Below are 18253 nucleotides of genomic sequence, written 5' to 3' on the forward strand. Positions count from 1 at the left end.
TATACTTGACTAATTAAAGTTATAGATGGGAAAGCTGAATGACTGTCATATTTCTCTTAAGTAGTAGTTGGTTGAGTCAAAGTTACACTAACCTAAATGGAAAATCAGGTGTTCCTCAGTGGGAGGCTTGTAATTTTGGTTTTAAAATGTTAATTTTAAGGTACCTATAGTTCATCTAAGTGGAATTATCCAGGAAAGATGTTAGGGTTATATATATATATAGGGATGATCAACATATAGATTACGATTGAGGCAATAAATATGGCAACATTTGGATGAACCTTCTTCACCCAAATAAGGTATGCATTCAGAGAGAATAAAAGGGAGCCAAGTACTAGATATGATAAAATAGCAACCTTTAAGGAGATTAAGAAGAAATAGGAGTAGAAGGCAAATAATACGACTTTGCAAATAAAAAGAAAGCAAGAAAATGAAGATGGTAAATGTCAAATTAAAGCATAAAAGCATAAAAGTGAAGCATAGCATCAGATGACAGAATAAAGAATAGGGGGAGGAGAACTTTGCTCAATATTCTGTAATAACCTAAATGGGAAAAGAATTTGAAAAAGAATAAATATATGTGTATGTGTAACTAAATCAGTTTACTATACAATTGATACTAACACAACATTGTAAATCAACTATAGTCCAGTATTAAAGGGGGGAATTTTTTTTTTTTTAAGCATGAGATTTACATATAAGCTGAGGGGGGAAAATCACCAAATTGAAGGACTAACAACCGTAGAAAAAAGAATGGATAGTTGAGGGATACTATCAGTGAGTGTGGAAATTAAGGGATTTGGGGCGGAAAGAAATTTGAGCAAATGTAAGAGATACACCTTTTTCTTCTTGCAGACAGAAGGAAAGGCAATTGGGATGTCTGTGAATATAGATAAATTTGTAGGTAAAAAGGTTGAAGATAAGATTCATGCTGATGGCCTCTCTTTTCCTCATTAAAAGAGGCAAGATCATCTATTGAGAGTGACAAAGGCCAGAAATAGGCTTGGTGAAAGTGGCAAAGATTGGAATACTCCTGTGGAGTAGAAAGAAGTAGTTGTCTTAAGAATTGACTGCTTTTTGTTACCAGTTATTATAGTATCAGCAGTACATTTATTTCTGTTTATTAATTTTCCTACTTAAGATCTGAAACAGCAAAGAATTGGAAATCACTGACAGACTCAGAACGATCCAGAGGATCCTTGGAGTCTATTGCTGAGCATGTTGGTATGTAACTAGAAAAAAATAATCACACTGTATCTACATGGGCTAAAGATTTATACAAATGCCTATGCAATTCTACCTCTAGGTTATTTGGTTAAAAAATGAATTTCTTAAAGATAATCACTTAATATTTTAAGTTACTTTTATATTTTAAAGTGATTTACAAGTTATGCATAAGTTTATGAATAAGTCTTTATTGTCCCAATAACTGATAAAAGCTGAGTCATAAAAACATTGTTCTAAAATGGCTATCAGGGTATCATCAGCATCTCAAAATTCTCCCTTAATCAGATTTGTATCTGATTATGTAATTGTCGGCCTCCACTATTTCTCAGGTGTGTGGTTATATACATTTTTTTCAATTGAGTCCAGAGAAAAATAAGAACTATTGAAAATAAAGTAAATGAACTAAAATTGAGGCGTGAAAAAGCCTACCTGGCAACAATGACAAAGTAGCGATTTGAATTCAAAGCTTTTAATTCTTGGTTTGTTGGTTCATTGACTCTTACTTATTTTCTTCTTATTTAGCAGTTTTAGCTCTTAAAGTGCTATATTTGCAGAAATAGTTAGGGTTTTTTGTTTGTTTGTTTGTTTTCATTCAAGAGGTTAGGGAAGTCCCTGGGAAATTCACTCTTTTAGAAGCATACGTGCTAGTACATTTGTCCCTCCTCTATTGCTTTTGTATTTGAAGAGCATATGTAGCATGCTTCATCCAGTTCTGTGTTTGCATGATTTGAGAATCAACTTCTTTGTAAACTTTGATTCATTTTTCTTAATTTTCTAACTTAAGACAACACTTAAAAAATTATACCAAACTTCAGATTTTTAGTTATTTTTAAATGTTCTATTTATTGTTGGTACCATATAAATTCATAAAGGAAAAACTTACTACATATGGTAACCTATAAAACAGGTCATATTTACTGACCAGAGCTTTTTCTCACTAATATTTGGTTTTTATTTAAACTTTGGTTTCAGAAATTGAAAGTTGTGATTAGATAATTTTGATGTGATTTTTTTCTTCTTCCCCCTTTAAGATGCTGCATTGACAGGTTCTGAAAGATCAATATCGGAAAAATCTTCATCTGCCTACGCAAAGAGAATGACTGAATTGGATGGTCGGACAGAAGAGCACTTTCAGACTTCTCCAATTCTCAGATCATCAAGGAGGACAAGAGCAGAATCTGGAGATTCTCTAGAAAATGTCCCGTCATTATCTCTTCTCAAAGAATTAAATGCTTCTCATAGAATTCTGGATGTGTCAGGTGCCAAGGGTGAAGAAGAGTCTAGTGAAAAATCAGAAATACAAGAAGTAGAATATGCAAAATTGGAGGAGAGTGCAATTGAAGATGCCTATTCTAAACAGTCTAGGAAGGCTGATGTCTTCCTGAAGCTAGACCTGGAACAGGGAGATTCATCTGAAATTCTTTCCAGAAAAGATCTTCCTTTAGATTCTGTAAATATTCAGAAAGACTTAGTTAGATTAGCCATTGAAAATCTTCATAAAAAAGAAACAAAAGAGAGACAGTCAGACGAAGATACCAGTCATAGTCCAAACATCCAATCAGAAAAAGAGACTCATGTACAAAAGAATATAAAGAGCAGAGACTCATCTTGGTCACAGCGTCTGCTTGCATCTAAAGAGATATCGTACTTTGAAGATTTTGAAGTATCGTCTTTCAAGAAAGACATTTCAGCTGAATTGTACAAAGATAACTGTGAGGTGGCGTCTTTGTTGTCTCTCAGGAAAGACTCTCAGTCTTGCAGAGAGAAGTTACAGGCAACAAGCATCTCTAGAAGTAGAGCCACTAGCTTTGGTAGTGATGATGAAATCAGCGAGTGCCTCAGTGAGAAAAGCCTTTCTGTTCATAGCAGTGTCCACTCTGAAAGGCTGTTAGAACTCAAGTCCCCCACTGAGCTTATGAAAAATAAGGAGCGCAGTGATATAGAGCATGAACGGGGAGTTACTGAATCCCCTTCCTTGGCTTCAGCTTCTCTTGCAGATGAATTACTTGATTTCCACATTGGCGATAGGGTATTGATTGGCAATGTTCAGCCAGGAACTCTTCGGTTCAAAGGTGTGACTAGTTTTGCCAAAGGGTTTTGGGCTGGAGTGGAGTTGGATAAACCTGAAGGAAATAACGATGGAACATATGATGGCACTGTATACTTTGTGTGCAAAGAGAAGCATGGGATTTTTGCTCCTCCTCAAAAAATATCTCACATTCCAGAAAACTTTGATGACTATGTAGACATAAATGAAGATGAAGACTCTTTTTCAGATGAGCAATATCAAGATTATAATCAAGAACAAAAAGATACAGAGGGTCCCAAGTCTGACAGAGAAAAGGATGCAATTGAATATTTTTATGAGAAATCTCTACCTAGTATGCATGACACAGAAGCCTCAGTTGATAGAAGCCTTAAAATAGAGACAGACAATATACAGGACATTTCTGGGGTACTCGAAGCCCATATTCACCAGCAGAATTCAGTGGACTCACTGTTGTCTTCAAAGGAAAACAAAGACCTTGTTTCTGATGCCACAGAAAAGGTTTCTTCTGTTGTAGAAGACGATACTTTAGATAATACCTTTTCTGAAGATTTAAAGAAGCAACAACAGTTGACTGAAAAGGAGGAGAACTTATATCCCGAAGTTTCAGAAAAGCTTTCTACCCCACTTCTGGACCTGTTAGCAAGAGAGAAAAACCAATTGGAAGCCCAGCTGAGGTCATCTGTAAGTGAGGAAAAAAAGTCAAAGGCACAGCTAGAAACAGTCAGCTTACTGACAGACAGTTTGCTCCAAGTCTTTGTGAAGGACACAGTCAGTCAACTACAACAAATCAAAAAAACTAGGAATGAAAAAATCCAGCTTAGCAATCAGGAGCTTCTTGTTGAGGATCAAAAGGAAGTACCACCCCAAGGCCTGTCCCAAAATCTTGAGGAACAGTCACCAAGCGTTCCGGGTTGCTTCTTAAGGTCTGAATTGGAAGATGAGAAAGAAGAGATTTCCTCACCAGATATGTGTCCTAGACCTGTAAGTATTTTGTTTAGAAAAAAATGTCAATTAACCTTGCCTTTGTGGTACATTTTAATTCTGTAACTACTAATAGGTATTTTGGTGATGTGTTGTTTGTTAAATAAAGATCACGGTACTAGTTTTTAAAGGCCGTGTAGCTATTTTTCTGTCTGAAGTATAATTGTCCTCTATTAAGTCATGAGTGGTCACTATAGAGTTGTCACAAACACAGGCAGGTTTATGCTGGGTTGAAAACCCCTGTATACTGTCCACAGATTAGATTCCCTTCCAGATTCACTGAACAAATTTATTTCATGGAGATTTCCATTGTTTCTCAGCCCAGTTCTTTTCTGCCTGTGAGATGATTTGCTTACATATCCACTCAGTCACAGTTGCCTTGCAGAAACTGCCAGTTGTGATGTTGACTCTGGTAAAACTGAAATATGTCCACTGTGACATATGCTCAGACCATCAGCTTGTTCAGGCTGCCCATGGACAGTTGAACAACAGCAATGATTTTGAGTAACTTGAACCAGATGATCACCAAAGGTGAGAAATTTTATATCTCATTTCCATACCCCAGAAGTAAAATTCTTCAGAAGCAGAGTAATGGTGATACAAAATGGAAAAAACTAATCAATACACATTTTGTAAAAACTGAATAATAAGACTTATGTAAGCAGAATTACAGGAAACAGGATAGTTTTTCCTGAAATTGTTCATCAGTAGCCACTATGTTGTTTTTATTTTGCTTGTTTATAGAGAAATAGCAAATATACAAGTAATATATGTAGTTTGTCTTAAAAAAAAAGGAAAAAAAAAAGCCCAAACTTGTTAAGTAACCTGAGGTTACTAAATGGTGATCTGTTTGAATGGTTCCATTTCTGTAGGAAAGTCCAGTATTTGGTGCCAGTGGGCAGGAAGAGCTTGCTAAGAGACTTGCTGAACTTGAGATCAGCCGGGAGTTCCTGAGCGTGTTAGGAGATGATCAAGACTGGTTTGATGAAGACTTTGGTTTGAGCTCTTCTCACAAGATCCAAAAAAACAAGGCAGAAGAAACAATTGTACCTTTAATGGCAGAACCTAAAAGAGCTCCAGAAAAGCCATGTGAAACATTACTGGCAGTCCCACATACTGCAGAGGAAGTAGAAATTCTTGTACATGATGCAGCAGAAGAACTTTGGAAATGGAAAGAATTAGGTCGTGATCTTCACAGCATCAGTATTCCTGCAAAACTGCTTGGCTGTGCCAGTAAGGGTCTAGATATAGAAAGTACTAGTAAAAGGGTGTACAAGCAGGTATGTAACAGGGAAGGATAATTCTAATTTTTAAACTTCTCACTATTGTCTGAAATTTGGATTCTTAGCCATTTCATTTTGTTTCTTTTTCTTATCAAGGCGGTTTTTGATTTAACAAAAGAGATTTTTGAGGAAATATTTGCTGAGGATCCCAACTTGAATCAACCTGTCTGGATGAAGCCATGTAGAATCAACTCCAGTTATTTCCGACGAGTGAAAAATCCAAATAACCTTGATGAAATCAAGGTAAACTGGAAACTACAAAGTATCTCCTTTTTTTATTTGATCTTCTTTTTGTACAGATCTATAAATGTCATTAAAGCAGGTACTCTTGTATTATTCACTCTTCTGCCCTCAAGACCTGTTCCATAGTAGGTGTTCAGTAAATATTTGTTCATTCTGTCTGTGAGCAAAAGAACAATGAGGGTGACAGGGAATCCTGAGCCCTCAACTTTTTGCAAAATAAAACTTAACAGTAATTTCATATACATACATTTTATAATATTTTTAAGAAATTAGCAAGTACTCAGGGAGATAAATTATTGGAATTCATATGAGTTTTAGGTGAGTTCTTCATGATTTAGAGATAGGTATAATACTGTAAAAGTATCAGAAGACATATATCATATATGCCAACCCTAGGCACATAAATGATATAACCTTTCCATCTTTGATTTTGGAGGTTTCAGATTGGTTATGTTGTTTTGAAATATATAGGATAATGTGATATATAAAAAATATTGCTTGTTGTCTAAGAAGCCCCTAAAAAGATTAAGTGCCCTGGAGCTATAGGGACTCTCAGCAAACCAACTTTAAAATCACTGGGTGAAAATCTCTCTGCTTATTCATCTGTTCTTGGAATATAGCAAAGGTTATATTCCCATTGCAGTGCCTTTCAAACTTTAATGTGCATCTGAGTCACCTGGGGATTTTGGTAAAAATGCAGATTTCTTACTGATTAGATCTGGAGTAGGACCAGAAATTCTGCATTTCTGCAAGCTCCCAAGTGATGCTCTTGTTGCTGACTCTAGGATTATTTTGAGTAGCAAGGCTCTAGAGTTATGTCTCCCAAACTTATTTGATCATAGAAACTATTTTTTTCCCCAGAGAGTCTGCCTCCAATTACTTATTTTACTTATGTATTGTCTTACATTATCCAGTTGTATATCTGGACGATCAAAATACATTAAAGGAGCATACACATTAATCTGGTATATAACATGAAAGGAGGCACTGTCTAAACAATTTGGTCTTTTTTTCCCTGAGATGTAATTAATGCATAACATTATGTTAGTTTCAGGTATTTAATGTAACAATTTGATCTTTGTATATACTGTAAAAAGAGCACCACAGTATGTCTGGTTAACATCTATCACCACACATAGTTACAAATTTGTTTTGCTTGTGATGAGAACTTTTAAGATCTCTGTTAGCAACTTTGAAGTATATGATACAGTATTGTTAACTATAGAAAGCTTTTAAAAATACTCATACTGACAGAACACCAACAGATATCTATGAGATGTATGCTTACATCAGAGGTAGGCAAACTATGACCCACAGGCCAAATCCAGGCCACCACATGTTTTTAAAAGTAAAGTTGCCATAACCACACCTAGTTATTTACATCTTGTCCACGCCTGCTCTCCTACTACCAACAACAAAGTTGAGTAGCTGCAATAGGGACCATATGACCCACAAAGCCTGAAATAGTTACAATTTGGTCTTTTACAGAAAATGTTTGCTGACCTTTGCTTAACTTAAAGCAGGAGAAAAAGAAGTTTTCAAAGATTGACTTGATGGATTAAAAAAACAAAAACTTTTAAAATAGTATTCAACTTTGAGAAATGAATTATCAGAACCACCTGGGGGGCTTTTTCAAAACCCCGGTGCACTCCATTCCTTTCAGCCCCCAGCAGTTGATGAATGCATGTGTGTGTGTGTGTGTGAATGTGAGAGTGAGACACTGTTTTTTTTTAATAGAACAGCCATAAAAGGTAATACTATTTTTTTTAAAAGTAATACTATTTTATTGATAACAAAGAACAAACATGTTGAAATAAGATACATAATATATACCAGCATTCATCAGACCATGTACATCATTGTAACACACAATGATACTTCCTACCAATTTTAATATTGCTATAACCAGGCTTCCCAGCTGGCTCAGGGGTTAAGAATCTGCCTGCAATGCAGGAGAGCCTGAGTTCAGTCCCTGGGTCGGGAAGATCCCCTGGAGAAAGAAGTGGCAACCCACTCCAGCATTCTTGCCTAGGAAATTCCATGGACAGAGGAGCCTGGCCGGCTACAGTCCATGGGCTGACAACGAGTCAGACACAACTTAGCAACTGAACAGCAACAGCAGCATCACAGATGAGTGTCTTGTATGTCTGTATCCTCAGGTCATTGAAGAATACCTTCTATAAGGCAGGGTTAAAAAAAAAAACAGCGACAAAAGTATTGTTAAAGCATTTTGTAAAGCTTTTTTTAAGGGTGATAGTTCAAATACTGTTAGCAGTAAAATTACCATGCCTCTCAAACTGAAATGTTGATTAGTATTTTTTTAATTTAACATACTTGAATCTTGGTGCTTCAAAATAACCTATCCCAACTAAAGCCTTATTCAAAGATTTACTTTATACTTTCTTTTGTAGTTTTGCCAGCTTGAAGTAAACTAATGGTGGTTCTTGGGTAGAGGGGACTCTAAAGTGATTTTTGTTTTTGCAAACTTATGAGTAGGTTTTACTTTTTTTTTTGTATGTTGTGTAGAAACAAAAAATGCTTTTAAGTGAATAAAGTCTGAGCCTTTAGGAATGTTTTTCTCTTCAAATTGCTAAGTGGAACCGTAAGTGAAAGAAGTTTGTATTAATGTGATCTTTTTTTTAAATAAACATTGTATTCTTAGCAAAAATTTGTTTACTGCTTTATAAGTACTAAGTCTCAGAAAGTTTGTGTTTCATGCATTCCTCTTATTTTCACAGAACTTCATAGCAACCGAAGTACTCAAGCTATTCAGTCTTAAAAAGGAGCCAAACCACAAAACAGATTGGCAGAAAATGATGAAATTTGGAAGAAAGAAAAGAGACCGAGTGGATCATATCCTGGTCAGTGTCTATAACTGAACTGTTTTTATTAGACCATCTTTTCCAAAATCAGAATGTAGTTAGATTCTAAAAGGAAAGGAAATATAATTGATCCTAAGTCTATGATGTGCCCATGTGCTTAGATCTGTCCGACTCTTTGCGACTCTGAACTGTAGCCCACCAGGCTCCTCTGTCCATGGGATTTTCCAAGCAAGGCTACTGGAGTGGGTTGCCATTTCCTCCTCCAGGGGATCTTCCTGACCCAGGGATTAAACCCATGTCTCCTGCATTGGCAGGAGGATTCTTTACCACTGAGCCATCTGGAAAGCCCAAGTCTATAATAGTAAAGTCTTAAAGTCTTCAGTTGCTGCATTTCTTTCTGCCCATCAGTTTGGAAAATTGCTTTCTTTTAAATTGAGTAGATGAATATTTAACTTAATAGTATTTTGTAGACGTGGAGAACTTGAGAGATAAAAAGTTTGGAAACAAACTTAAGGTTCTGAATTTAAAGAGACCAGTATAGACTGGGGCCAGACCACCTGAACTTAAATCCCTGTCTTGGCACTTTACTTGTGTAATCTTGGACAGATTGATCTTTTCATGCCTCATTTCTCTATCTGCAAAATGAAGATGATAATAATAGTACCTACCTGATACAATTATTAAGAGAATTAAACGAGTATTTATGTATATATATAGAACAGTACCTTACACATAACTCAATAAACATTAGCAGTTATCATTTAATCATCACTATTACTATCCAGAAATTTAGTTGGATAGGATTTATTCCATTTTGCAGTATATTTTATAGCATTAGAAAAGTGCTTATCAAACAGCAACAAAAAAGAAAAAAAAGAAGGAGAAAAAGTCTTTCATTCTTTCTTCCCTAAAAGAATGTTACAATGTTAAGTAGTATCAAACCTTAGGAAACTCAGGTGTTAGTTGATTCAGGTTTGTCTCCAAGCATTTTCACTTTGGACTTTATATTTTTTTCTATATTTATATTCATATCATGAAAAAAATGTAATGCTTAAGTTTATCAATTTTTTCCAAATATGTACCTCTAGTGCTTCATTTACTCAGTAATAACTTTACTAGATAAACATTTGTTAAATATTCTTTCTCATAACTTACTTGATCCTCACAATAATTATATGAGGTAGGATGTTACTCTGTTTTACAAATGAGATTCAAAGATATTAAGTGACTTACCTAACAAATAAGAGCAGGACTTTAACCAATTCATAGATCTTTGCCTCTCAAGGTGAACTTGCTCTCATATTTCTGCAGTGGTTTAAATCTGAGTTAGTAATTAACACGATGTAACTTCTTCCACCTCTTTAAAAATTAAAGGAAAAAGCACACCAAGAGACATTCATTTATTCTACTATCAGTTGAATTGATCATATTCCCTATAAATCATCTCTGTGCATGCATTTAGCCAAGAAGTGTGCTAATTAAGGGCCAGTGTTATAGTAGTAAGCAAGACAGACATAGTCCCTGCCTTCGTGGATTTACAGTTTGTTGGTGGAAGCTAGCCATTAGTATATAATTTACACAAATGTGTAATTATAAATTATAAAACTAGAAGAATAGCGAGTTATTATAAAAGCATTGAGAGGAAACTGATCTAATGAAGATGGTCAGGAAAGGCTTCCCTGAGGAAGTGACAGTTGAGCTGAGGTCTTAAAGATGAGTAGGTACAACCTGAGTTTTGTGTAGAGAGCAGAGCATTTCAGGGAGAGGAGACTACATGTGCAGAGACCTGACATGGGAAGGCGTGTGGAACCAAAAGGTTCGTGTGGCTGGGGAGTGAGCTGAGCTGCCTGGGCCTATGTAACTTTTTTCATGAGTTCATTTTTCATAATGTTTAGGGAAACGATACTGTTAGCAACTTGAGTTCGTTATCAACAAGAAACACTAAATAAACTGGTCATGGTCACCATTTCCACTATTATATTTAGCCAATTTAGCATTTGGAGATTCTAATTTTTGTGCATTTTAGAGGGACTGAGATTTAAAACGTAAAACAAATTTTGCTGTCAGTTCAAAAGAAAAGGGTCTCAAAAATAGAAATTTCAAATAAGTTTTTAAAATTATATTTTTTATAAATAATGCTCATTTTCAAAAATTTAAAGTATGGATTAATTGAAAAAAATAGTCATGATAATCTTACCATGTAGATAACTCTTAATTATTTTGACATAATAGCCTTAGAGTTTATTTTTATACAAAGAATTTTTTTTAATGATTGGGATCATAGTTTCTTTCATATTCTGATTGTTTTTACTTAATTAAATGTGGATATTTTCCTGTTATTAAGTGTATATCATTTTTAAAATAAATTTCCATTTTAATTTCTGTGGAAATACAATAGTCCATTGTGGAATTGTGTATCATAATTAATCAGTTAATCATTTTTTTATTCTTTGAAATAATAAATATCTTGCAGTAATAAATATCTTGCAATATGGTATATCTTTGTAACTATGTCCAATAATTTACTCAGTAAGTTCTTAGAATTGCTGATTAAAAGTATATGCAGAATGTTAACGCTTTTGTATGTGTTCGTCAGATTGTTTTCTAGAAAGGTTGTACCAATTATACATACTCACCAGCATGGTACAGGAATGATGTGTCTTTTTACCTTTGCCAATACTGGCTAATGTTTTGATCTTTGTAAAAAAAAAAAAAAAGAATTCATTTTTCTTGTAACAATTTTATTATTAATGAAGTTAATTTTTTTTGCCAGTTTAATGACTACTCCAAATCTTTCATATGTTTAATAAATATATTGGAAGTACAGAAAAGAACAGAAATTAATAGAGAAACCACTGTTTCTGCATCTCTTTCATTCTGAGTTCAGTTTTCACCTTTGTAGTCTTTGTCTGTACATCTTTTTTATTTCAGCTCTTACTCTTTAATTATAATTTACCTGAGTATTGAATTCTAGGCTCGTAGCTCTTTTTACTTCAGCAATTTGAAGATGTTATTTCATTGTAAGCTGACCTGTGTTGTTGATCTTGAGGAATATGCTGACAGTCCTTTATGGGGGAATTTGTCTTTTCTTTTTGTTTCCTATTTAAGATTGCATGTGTTTGTATATTTGTTCTGCATTTTCTCTGGATGTGTCTAGTCATGGATTTATTTTTATTCTTCCTACTTTGGATTCCCTGAGTTTATTGCATCTGTAGATTCATTATCTTTATTCAATTCTGGAAAATCCTCAGCTATTGTCTCTTAGAATATTGCCTTTCCCCAGTTCTTCCAATTCCCTCAGGTACTTCTTTAGACATATCTTTGACTTTATTCTTTTTGTTTCTTGTCTCTTAATTCCTCCCCTAAGTAGCTGCAACACTTGCCACTCTTTTAATCCCTATTTATTCTAATACTTATAATCTCCCTCCTTTCTTATGATTTATGAATTACAAACATTTTTTATTATACAAGAACTTTTTTGCATTATCATATGCTACCATTTTTGCTGGAATTGATAGTCTTGCCAGCTAGTTTTCCTATACAGGGTTTGGGGCTTTTTTTCTTTTTCTTTTTTTTTTACATACTTAAATTTTGTTTATAAGTGATATTTGGGGAAAAAAATAATAAGTGATATTTGGGTATTGTAATTCAAAAGATCAGGAGAAGACAATGGTTAATAATTTGGTCAGCCTTTTAAAAAGTCTACACTTTGCTCAGTCGTGTCCAACTCTTTGCGACCCCATGGACTGTAGCCTACCAGATTCCTTTGTCCAAGGGATTTTCCAGGCAAGAATACTGGGAGTGGGTTGCCATCAAGCAAACCATCTTGGGCAGTTCTGATTTGATTCCTTTTAGTTTACTTTCAGTTCAGTTCAGTTCAGTCACTCAGTCGTGTCCGACTGTTTGTGATCCCATGAATTCGAAGCACACCAGGCCTCCCTGTCCATCACAAACTCCCGGAGTTTCCTCAAACTCATGCCCATCGAGTCACTGATGCCATCCAGCCATCTCATCCTCTGTCGTCCCCTTTCCTCCTGCCCCCAGTCCCTCCCAGCATCAGGGTCTTTTCCAATGAATCAACTCTTTGGTGGCCAAAGTACTGGAGTTTCAGCTTCAGCATCAGTCCTTCCAATGAACACCCAGGACTGATCTCCTTTAGGATGGACTGGTTGGATCTTCTTGCAGTCCAAGGGACTCTCAAGAGTCTTCTCTAACACCATAGTTCAAAAGCATCAATCCTTCGGCGCTCAGCTTTCCTCACAGTCCAACTCTCACATCCATACATGACCACTGGAAAAACCATACCCTTGACCAGACAGACCTTTGTTGGCAAAGTAATGTCTCTGTTTTTTAGTATGCTATCTAGGTTGGTCATAACTTTCCTTCCAAGGAGTAAGCGTCTTTTAATTTCATGGTTTCAGTCACCATCTGCAGTGATTTTTTTGGAGCCCAGAAAAATAAAGTCTGACACTGTTTCCACTGTCTCCCCATCTATTTCCCATGAAGTGATGGGACCAGATGCCATGATCTTAGTTTTCTGAATGTTAAGCATTAAGCCAGCTTTTTCACTCTCCTCTTTCACTTTCATCAAGAGGCTCTTTAGTTCCTCTTCACTTTCTGCCATAAGGGTGGTGTCATCTGCATTTCTGAGGTTATTGATATTTCTCCCGGCAATCTTGATTCCAGCTTGTGCTCCTTCCAGCCCAGCGTTTCTCATGATGTACTCTGCATATAAGTTAAATAAGCAGGGTGACAATATACAGCCTTGATGTCCTCCATTAGTTTACTTTAGGAATCCCCAAATCCTAAAATGCAAAGAGAGCATTTTTTTATAAAAGCTAACAGTGACTTTTAAAATAAACTTGAGCAATAGCACATTTCAAGAATATTCTAATAACAAAAGGAGGAGGGGAAGGAATTCCTTGGGGGTCCAGTGCTTAGTCTTTGCCACTGTCACTTCTGGGGAACTGAGATCCCACAAAGCCACGTGGCATGACCAAGGGAAAATATACTCCATAAATATGAAATTTTGCTCATTTATTTATATACTCCAGAATCATGTCCAGTATTGTCTTTTGATATATGTGTTTTATAATTGTAAATCCATATATCTAAAAATTTGCGTTCTTCCCTCCCCTTAAAATTCCTCTATGTATTCTCCTTTGTTGACAGAGACAACATACTTGCAATCCTTAATATCTGTAAAATACTGGAATATTGTGAAGATTGACAGATTTGAAATAAATTTTTATTCAACAATTGAGTTTTTTCAAACTTTTTGCAGCTTAAAAGGGCTATTGATAACATCATATAAATTACCATTTTTCTCTGACTTATTTCCTTGGGCTATATTCGCATGCATGGGTTTACAAAGTCAGCAAATATCATTAATCTCCTAGCTTTTGTGTAACAATGATGTTCTAACCTTTCTGTTTTCTGAATTCTAGGTGCAGGAGCTTCACGAGGAAGAGGCCCAGTGGGTGAACTATGATGAGGATGAGTTGTGCGTGAAGATGCAGCTAGCTGATGGGATCTTTGAGACCTTGATCAGAGATACTATTGATGTTCTGAATCAAATCAGTGAAAAACAGGGGAGAATGCTACTTGTGTGACATCTTGCAAATAAATCGAACACTGAGTGCTAATATGAGTCCTGGGCCTTTCTGCCTCGTGATACACACCCCATCTCCATCATAGCAAGAGTGCTTCTGGACTTTGTACCTGTTCTTAAAGACTTCTGGTTTGGAGTTCATGGGACAGTGTGATCTATCTGGTATTACAGCCTTTGCCTTTAGAGACTGTCCACTGGATTAATTGGTTGGTTTTGGTGGGCAGGGTTGCACTCGTGATGTTGACACACAGTATAATCCTACACCTTTTGTTAGCATTCCTACTGGTCTCAGATGAGGGCTGAAAACACCAGACTTACCTCTTAGCTTAGACTAGGGTATCACTTCCTTGAGACTGAAGTCAGGCAAGAGAGGTATATAGATGTGCATCATACCGTTTTTGAAATGTAATCCTGGTTTATACCATGAAATTCAGAAATGGACATTATAGTCTCTATAAACAGTATTAAACCCTGAACTGCTTTCAGATAGGCAAGTTGGATAATGTGTGCCTATTTCCCATTGTGGAGTTCATTTCATTTCCTTTTGAAGATGATTTTCTTCCATTATTGCAATTGAGCAGCACCAAGTGGACTGTCAAGTTAACAGGAATCAATGGTAGCCTTGCTTTCTGAGCACCATCTAAAGAATTTTAAACTTTTGCATTATGCTTAGTTTTTCTCTTTGGGCATGAAAACAGAGAAGTGCCCTCACTGAAGACTGGGCTTACAGGACTGGTGCAGGGCTGGTTCTTCTACCCCTTGTCGACCCCTGCACTTTTCTTACTTCTTCTGAACCTCTACCAGCTGCTCCCAGAATCACAGATCCTCAGGACCATCTCAGGCATCCAGGCATGGCAGAAGTGGAAATAATTCATTTTTGGCCTTCAAACTTTCAGCTCCCATATCTCCCCAAGAAGTCAGAGACGCTGTTACTTGAATGATTTAGGAAATGAGTGTGTGCACCAAAGACAAAAAGATAACTGTCTATTGTTTGTGTGCTTGTTTTGCGCTATAGAACATTTTTTTAATTTATTTTAAGATAAATTATTAAGTTGAAAATGTATGTCCCTATTCAGAAGTGAAAGATTCTTCTTGTAATAGTTAAACTTCCGTCTTGAAGCTTCTATGGTTCGTAGTCTTTGCACAGGAAGCCTATGGTTTTAACAAACCCATACACCTGTCTAAGAAGGCAGTTAAATTACATTAAAAGAAGTGAACTTTTCTAAGATCACCTGAAAGTAGCAGGAATGGGATAAGATGATTTGAAGACACTGTAAAATTCAGATTCTGCCTCTCTTGCAGCATTGCTTCTCACAACTATTACCTGTATCTGAAAAAAATATATATAGACTCCAGCTGCTACCTTAGAGCATGTGTGATGCTCTCCTGGGGCCTCCAGCACCCTGCCTTCTTGACTGGTTTCTCTTAATCAGTCCTATCCTTCTTCAAGCAATCTAGAAGAATATGGATAATCTTAGGCGTGAATGTCAATGCCTTAATATTGAAGGTCCTGATTAGAAGCATGATAGAAGACATCCACTGGATTCATAGTTAAAATATCCTGGAATGTTATACCTTCAAAATATGTTAGGAAAACCCCAAAGATGGTATAATCTTTTAGCGTGCACATTCGTTCATTTCTGCATCTTTCCTCCAGACTTGCCTTTGCGTCTCAAATGTTTCACTATGCACACTTCCATTCTCTTTGGTTTCATCTTGTTATTATGAGAAACTTACTGAAATAATCATTGGAATATTTGCATTTTGCACAAGGACTGGTATGATAGCTCTTGACAAATAAGGAAAGCACTGAAATGTTGTGATAGGGTCTCGGGAAATGCTCAGACTGATGTTGCCAGCATTTCTTCTAGGCTTTTGATGTTGAACTCTAGTCTTGTAGCCATAATGAGCAAATTGATCAAGAGAAGCTAGGGTTTCTTGGGGTTATTAACCAGTAGTGTGGAGATATTATTTTCATGTAGCCAAGGAAAAGCGAAGCCTTTTCTTTTCAGTTGTGTTGTTTGAAAGACGGAAAAACATCTTGTCTACATTCTTTGGCTGTTTGTAGGATTACATTGTCCTTATGATACTGAAACTTTACAGCTGCTGTAAATTTTTTATAAGCGAATATGAAAATAATATAATAGGAATATAGGTTGTTTTTCTACATCCTCATTATTTGGACCTAAATCAGTTTTTAATAAAGTTTTATCTTTAGTCTGTATGACTTTGTGATTTCAAAAAAGGAAAAAAAAATGATATAAGTCCATGGAATCAGCAACCTGGACTTAAAGTTCCCGGGTAAGAATGCTGCCAAGAATGTGGCAGTAGCAGTCCCAACATACTCCAGCTCTCGTGACTGTCTTGAGAATTCTGGGTTTCCAATGAGAGGCAGGAATGAATCAGTCTTACTCTTTGCTAGAAATGATTATCCATGGTTTGGTAGCAGAAAACAAGAGAAACTATAATCATCAGATTTCTTACTGTTGTAACTATTTGGATACAATTGAAAAGGGGTTCAGTGTTAGCACTAGGAATAATAAACATGGATACCCAGCCACTCGTTCCATATTGGGATCTTTTTAATCAAGCTCTGCCTCTTAACCAAGAATCTAAATATTCCCTCTTTGTAATCTTTGTTCCTTCTCCCCACACTCCCATCCTCTTTCACTCTTCATAATTCCTCTAAGAAAAAGATCTTTGCATCAGCAGTAATATCTTTTAGAATAATAGCACTATCAGAATTTAGCAGTAAACCAACCTATAGGCTTCAGATTTATTTCTGAGTCCAAAATAATTTGTGCTATCCAGGGTACTTCACTCTGGGTTAAATAAGTACAGGGTATAGATTCCCTCTTCAGGTCTAAACAGGAATTTTTACTCTAGGGAAAAATGGGAAGAGCTCAAAAGTAGTTAATAAGGAAGGTAATTTGTTTTTCTTTTATGTAAAAGAAAGGAAAATTCCTTCTGTGACTACAGGTCTCTGAGAAATTATCTTTCAAAAGAGATTTCATTGCTCATAAGAGTGTTGTGGCCTATTGATAAAAAACAATTTTGTTCACTTTCTTGTCTTGAAAAAAAGTGGCCTTAGCTTTTTGCAATACTTGAATAAAATGTGTACTCGCACAGCGTTAGAGACTCATAACTTTTCTGCAAGAAGTTCAAACTTACATCTTCTTTTACTACCTTAAAAATACTAGTGAATAAAACATTAATTCAAAGAGCAAATGATAGAAACTACAATGATGTTTAATGCAAATTGTAGAAATTTACATGTTTACAAATCATCTTAAACTGGTTGTGCAACAATTCAATAAGATATCTTTGTATTATAAAAATGTGAAGAAAAAATGTAAACTGATGTAAAAGAGGTACTGTCATTTTAATTAACCTATGTTTAATAGCTTTTCCTTCCAAACTTTGCAAAGCCTTCTCGGTAAACACATTGCAAAGCGTTCCCTGGGAGGCCCAGCCTCCCTGTGTGTACTGTACTGTGCAGACATGAAAAAACAAACCCGTTTACTGTGTATTTGTAAATAGCCTGGTCATCAGGCCACTTTCAGCCAATAGTCACATCCAGTGCAACTTTGCACAGAAGACTTAGGGTGTGGTTTGTAAGTATGATCTGTAAAATAACTGGGATGAATTCCCATGTACACCTGTGTAAATAGATTTGTTAAATGTACTTTAAGAAAAGAGAAAAATCTGTAAATAAACTGATTTGTAAATTAGTTTCATGTCAGGCATTCATTTCTTTTTTTGCCTTTTGAGCCAAGTTTCGAAAGCTAGTCTGCATAAAATTCACTTCTGATCTCTTACTGGACAGCAGAGTGCGGATGCTTGAGCAAAAGAGTAGGGCAGGCTGCACGGAAGGGCTCTTTACACAAATGCCGCTTCCACACCGTCTGAGCAGCTCAACAGTCGCTGCACACACCTTCGTGTTCTGATCACTGTGCCCAGTGCAGGGGAGATAACGAAGATGACAGACATGGTCCCTGACCTTGGGGGATGAAAGAGAGACATCAAAAAATAATTT

The 18253-nt window shown here is 35.9% G+C and overlaps 1 protein-coding gene across 3 annotated transcripts in view; it reads left to right on the forward strand.

Moving 5' to 3' along the window:
* Positions 1-17954, forward strand: part of CEP350 (centrosomal protein 350) — a 153035-nt gene extending 135081 nt beyond the window's left edge. For all 3 annotated transcript variants that reach the window (XM_065936152.1, XM_065936154.1, XM_065936153.1), the window contains 6 exons: positions 1142-1224; positions 2259-4258; positions 5131-5538; positions 5638-5784; positions 8523-8645; positions 14054-17954. In XM_065936152.1, the coding sequence (XP_065792224.1) occupies positions 1142-1224; positions 2259-4258; positions 5131-5538; positions 5638-5784; positions 8523-8645; positions 14054-14218 (2926 nt within the window). In that variant the 3' untranslated portion in view covers positions 14219-17954. The remainder of the gene's footprint in view (positions 1-1141; positions 1225-2258; positions 4259-5130; positions 5539-5637; positions 5785-8522; positions 8646-14053) is intronic.
* Positions 17955-18253: the final 299 nt, after the last annotated feature.

Source organism: Muntiacus reevesi, chromosome 5 (genome assembly GCF_963930625.1).
Source record: "Muntiacus reevesi chromosome 5, mMunRee1.1, whole genome shotgun sequence".
NCBI lineage: Eukaryota > Metazoa > Chordata > Mammalia > Artiodactyla > Cervidae > Muntiacus > Muntiacus reevesi.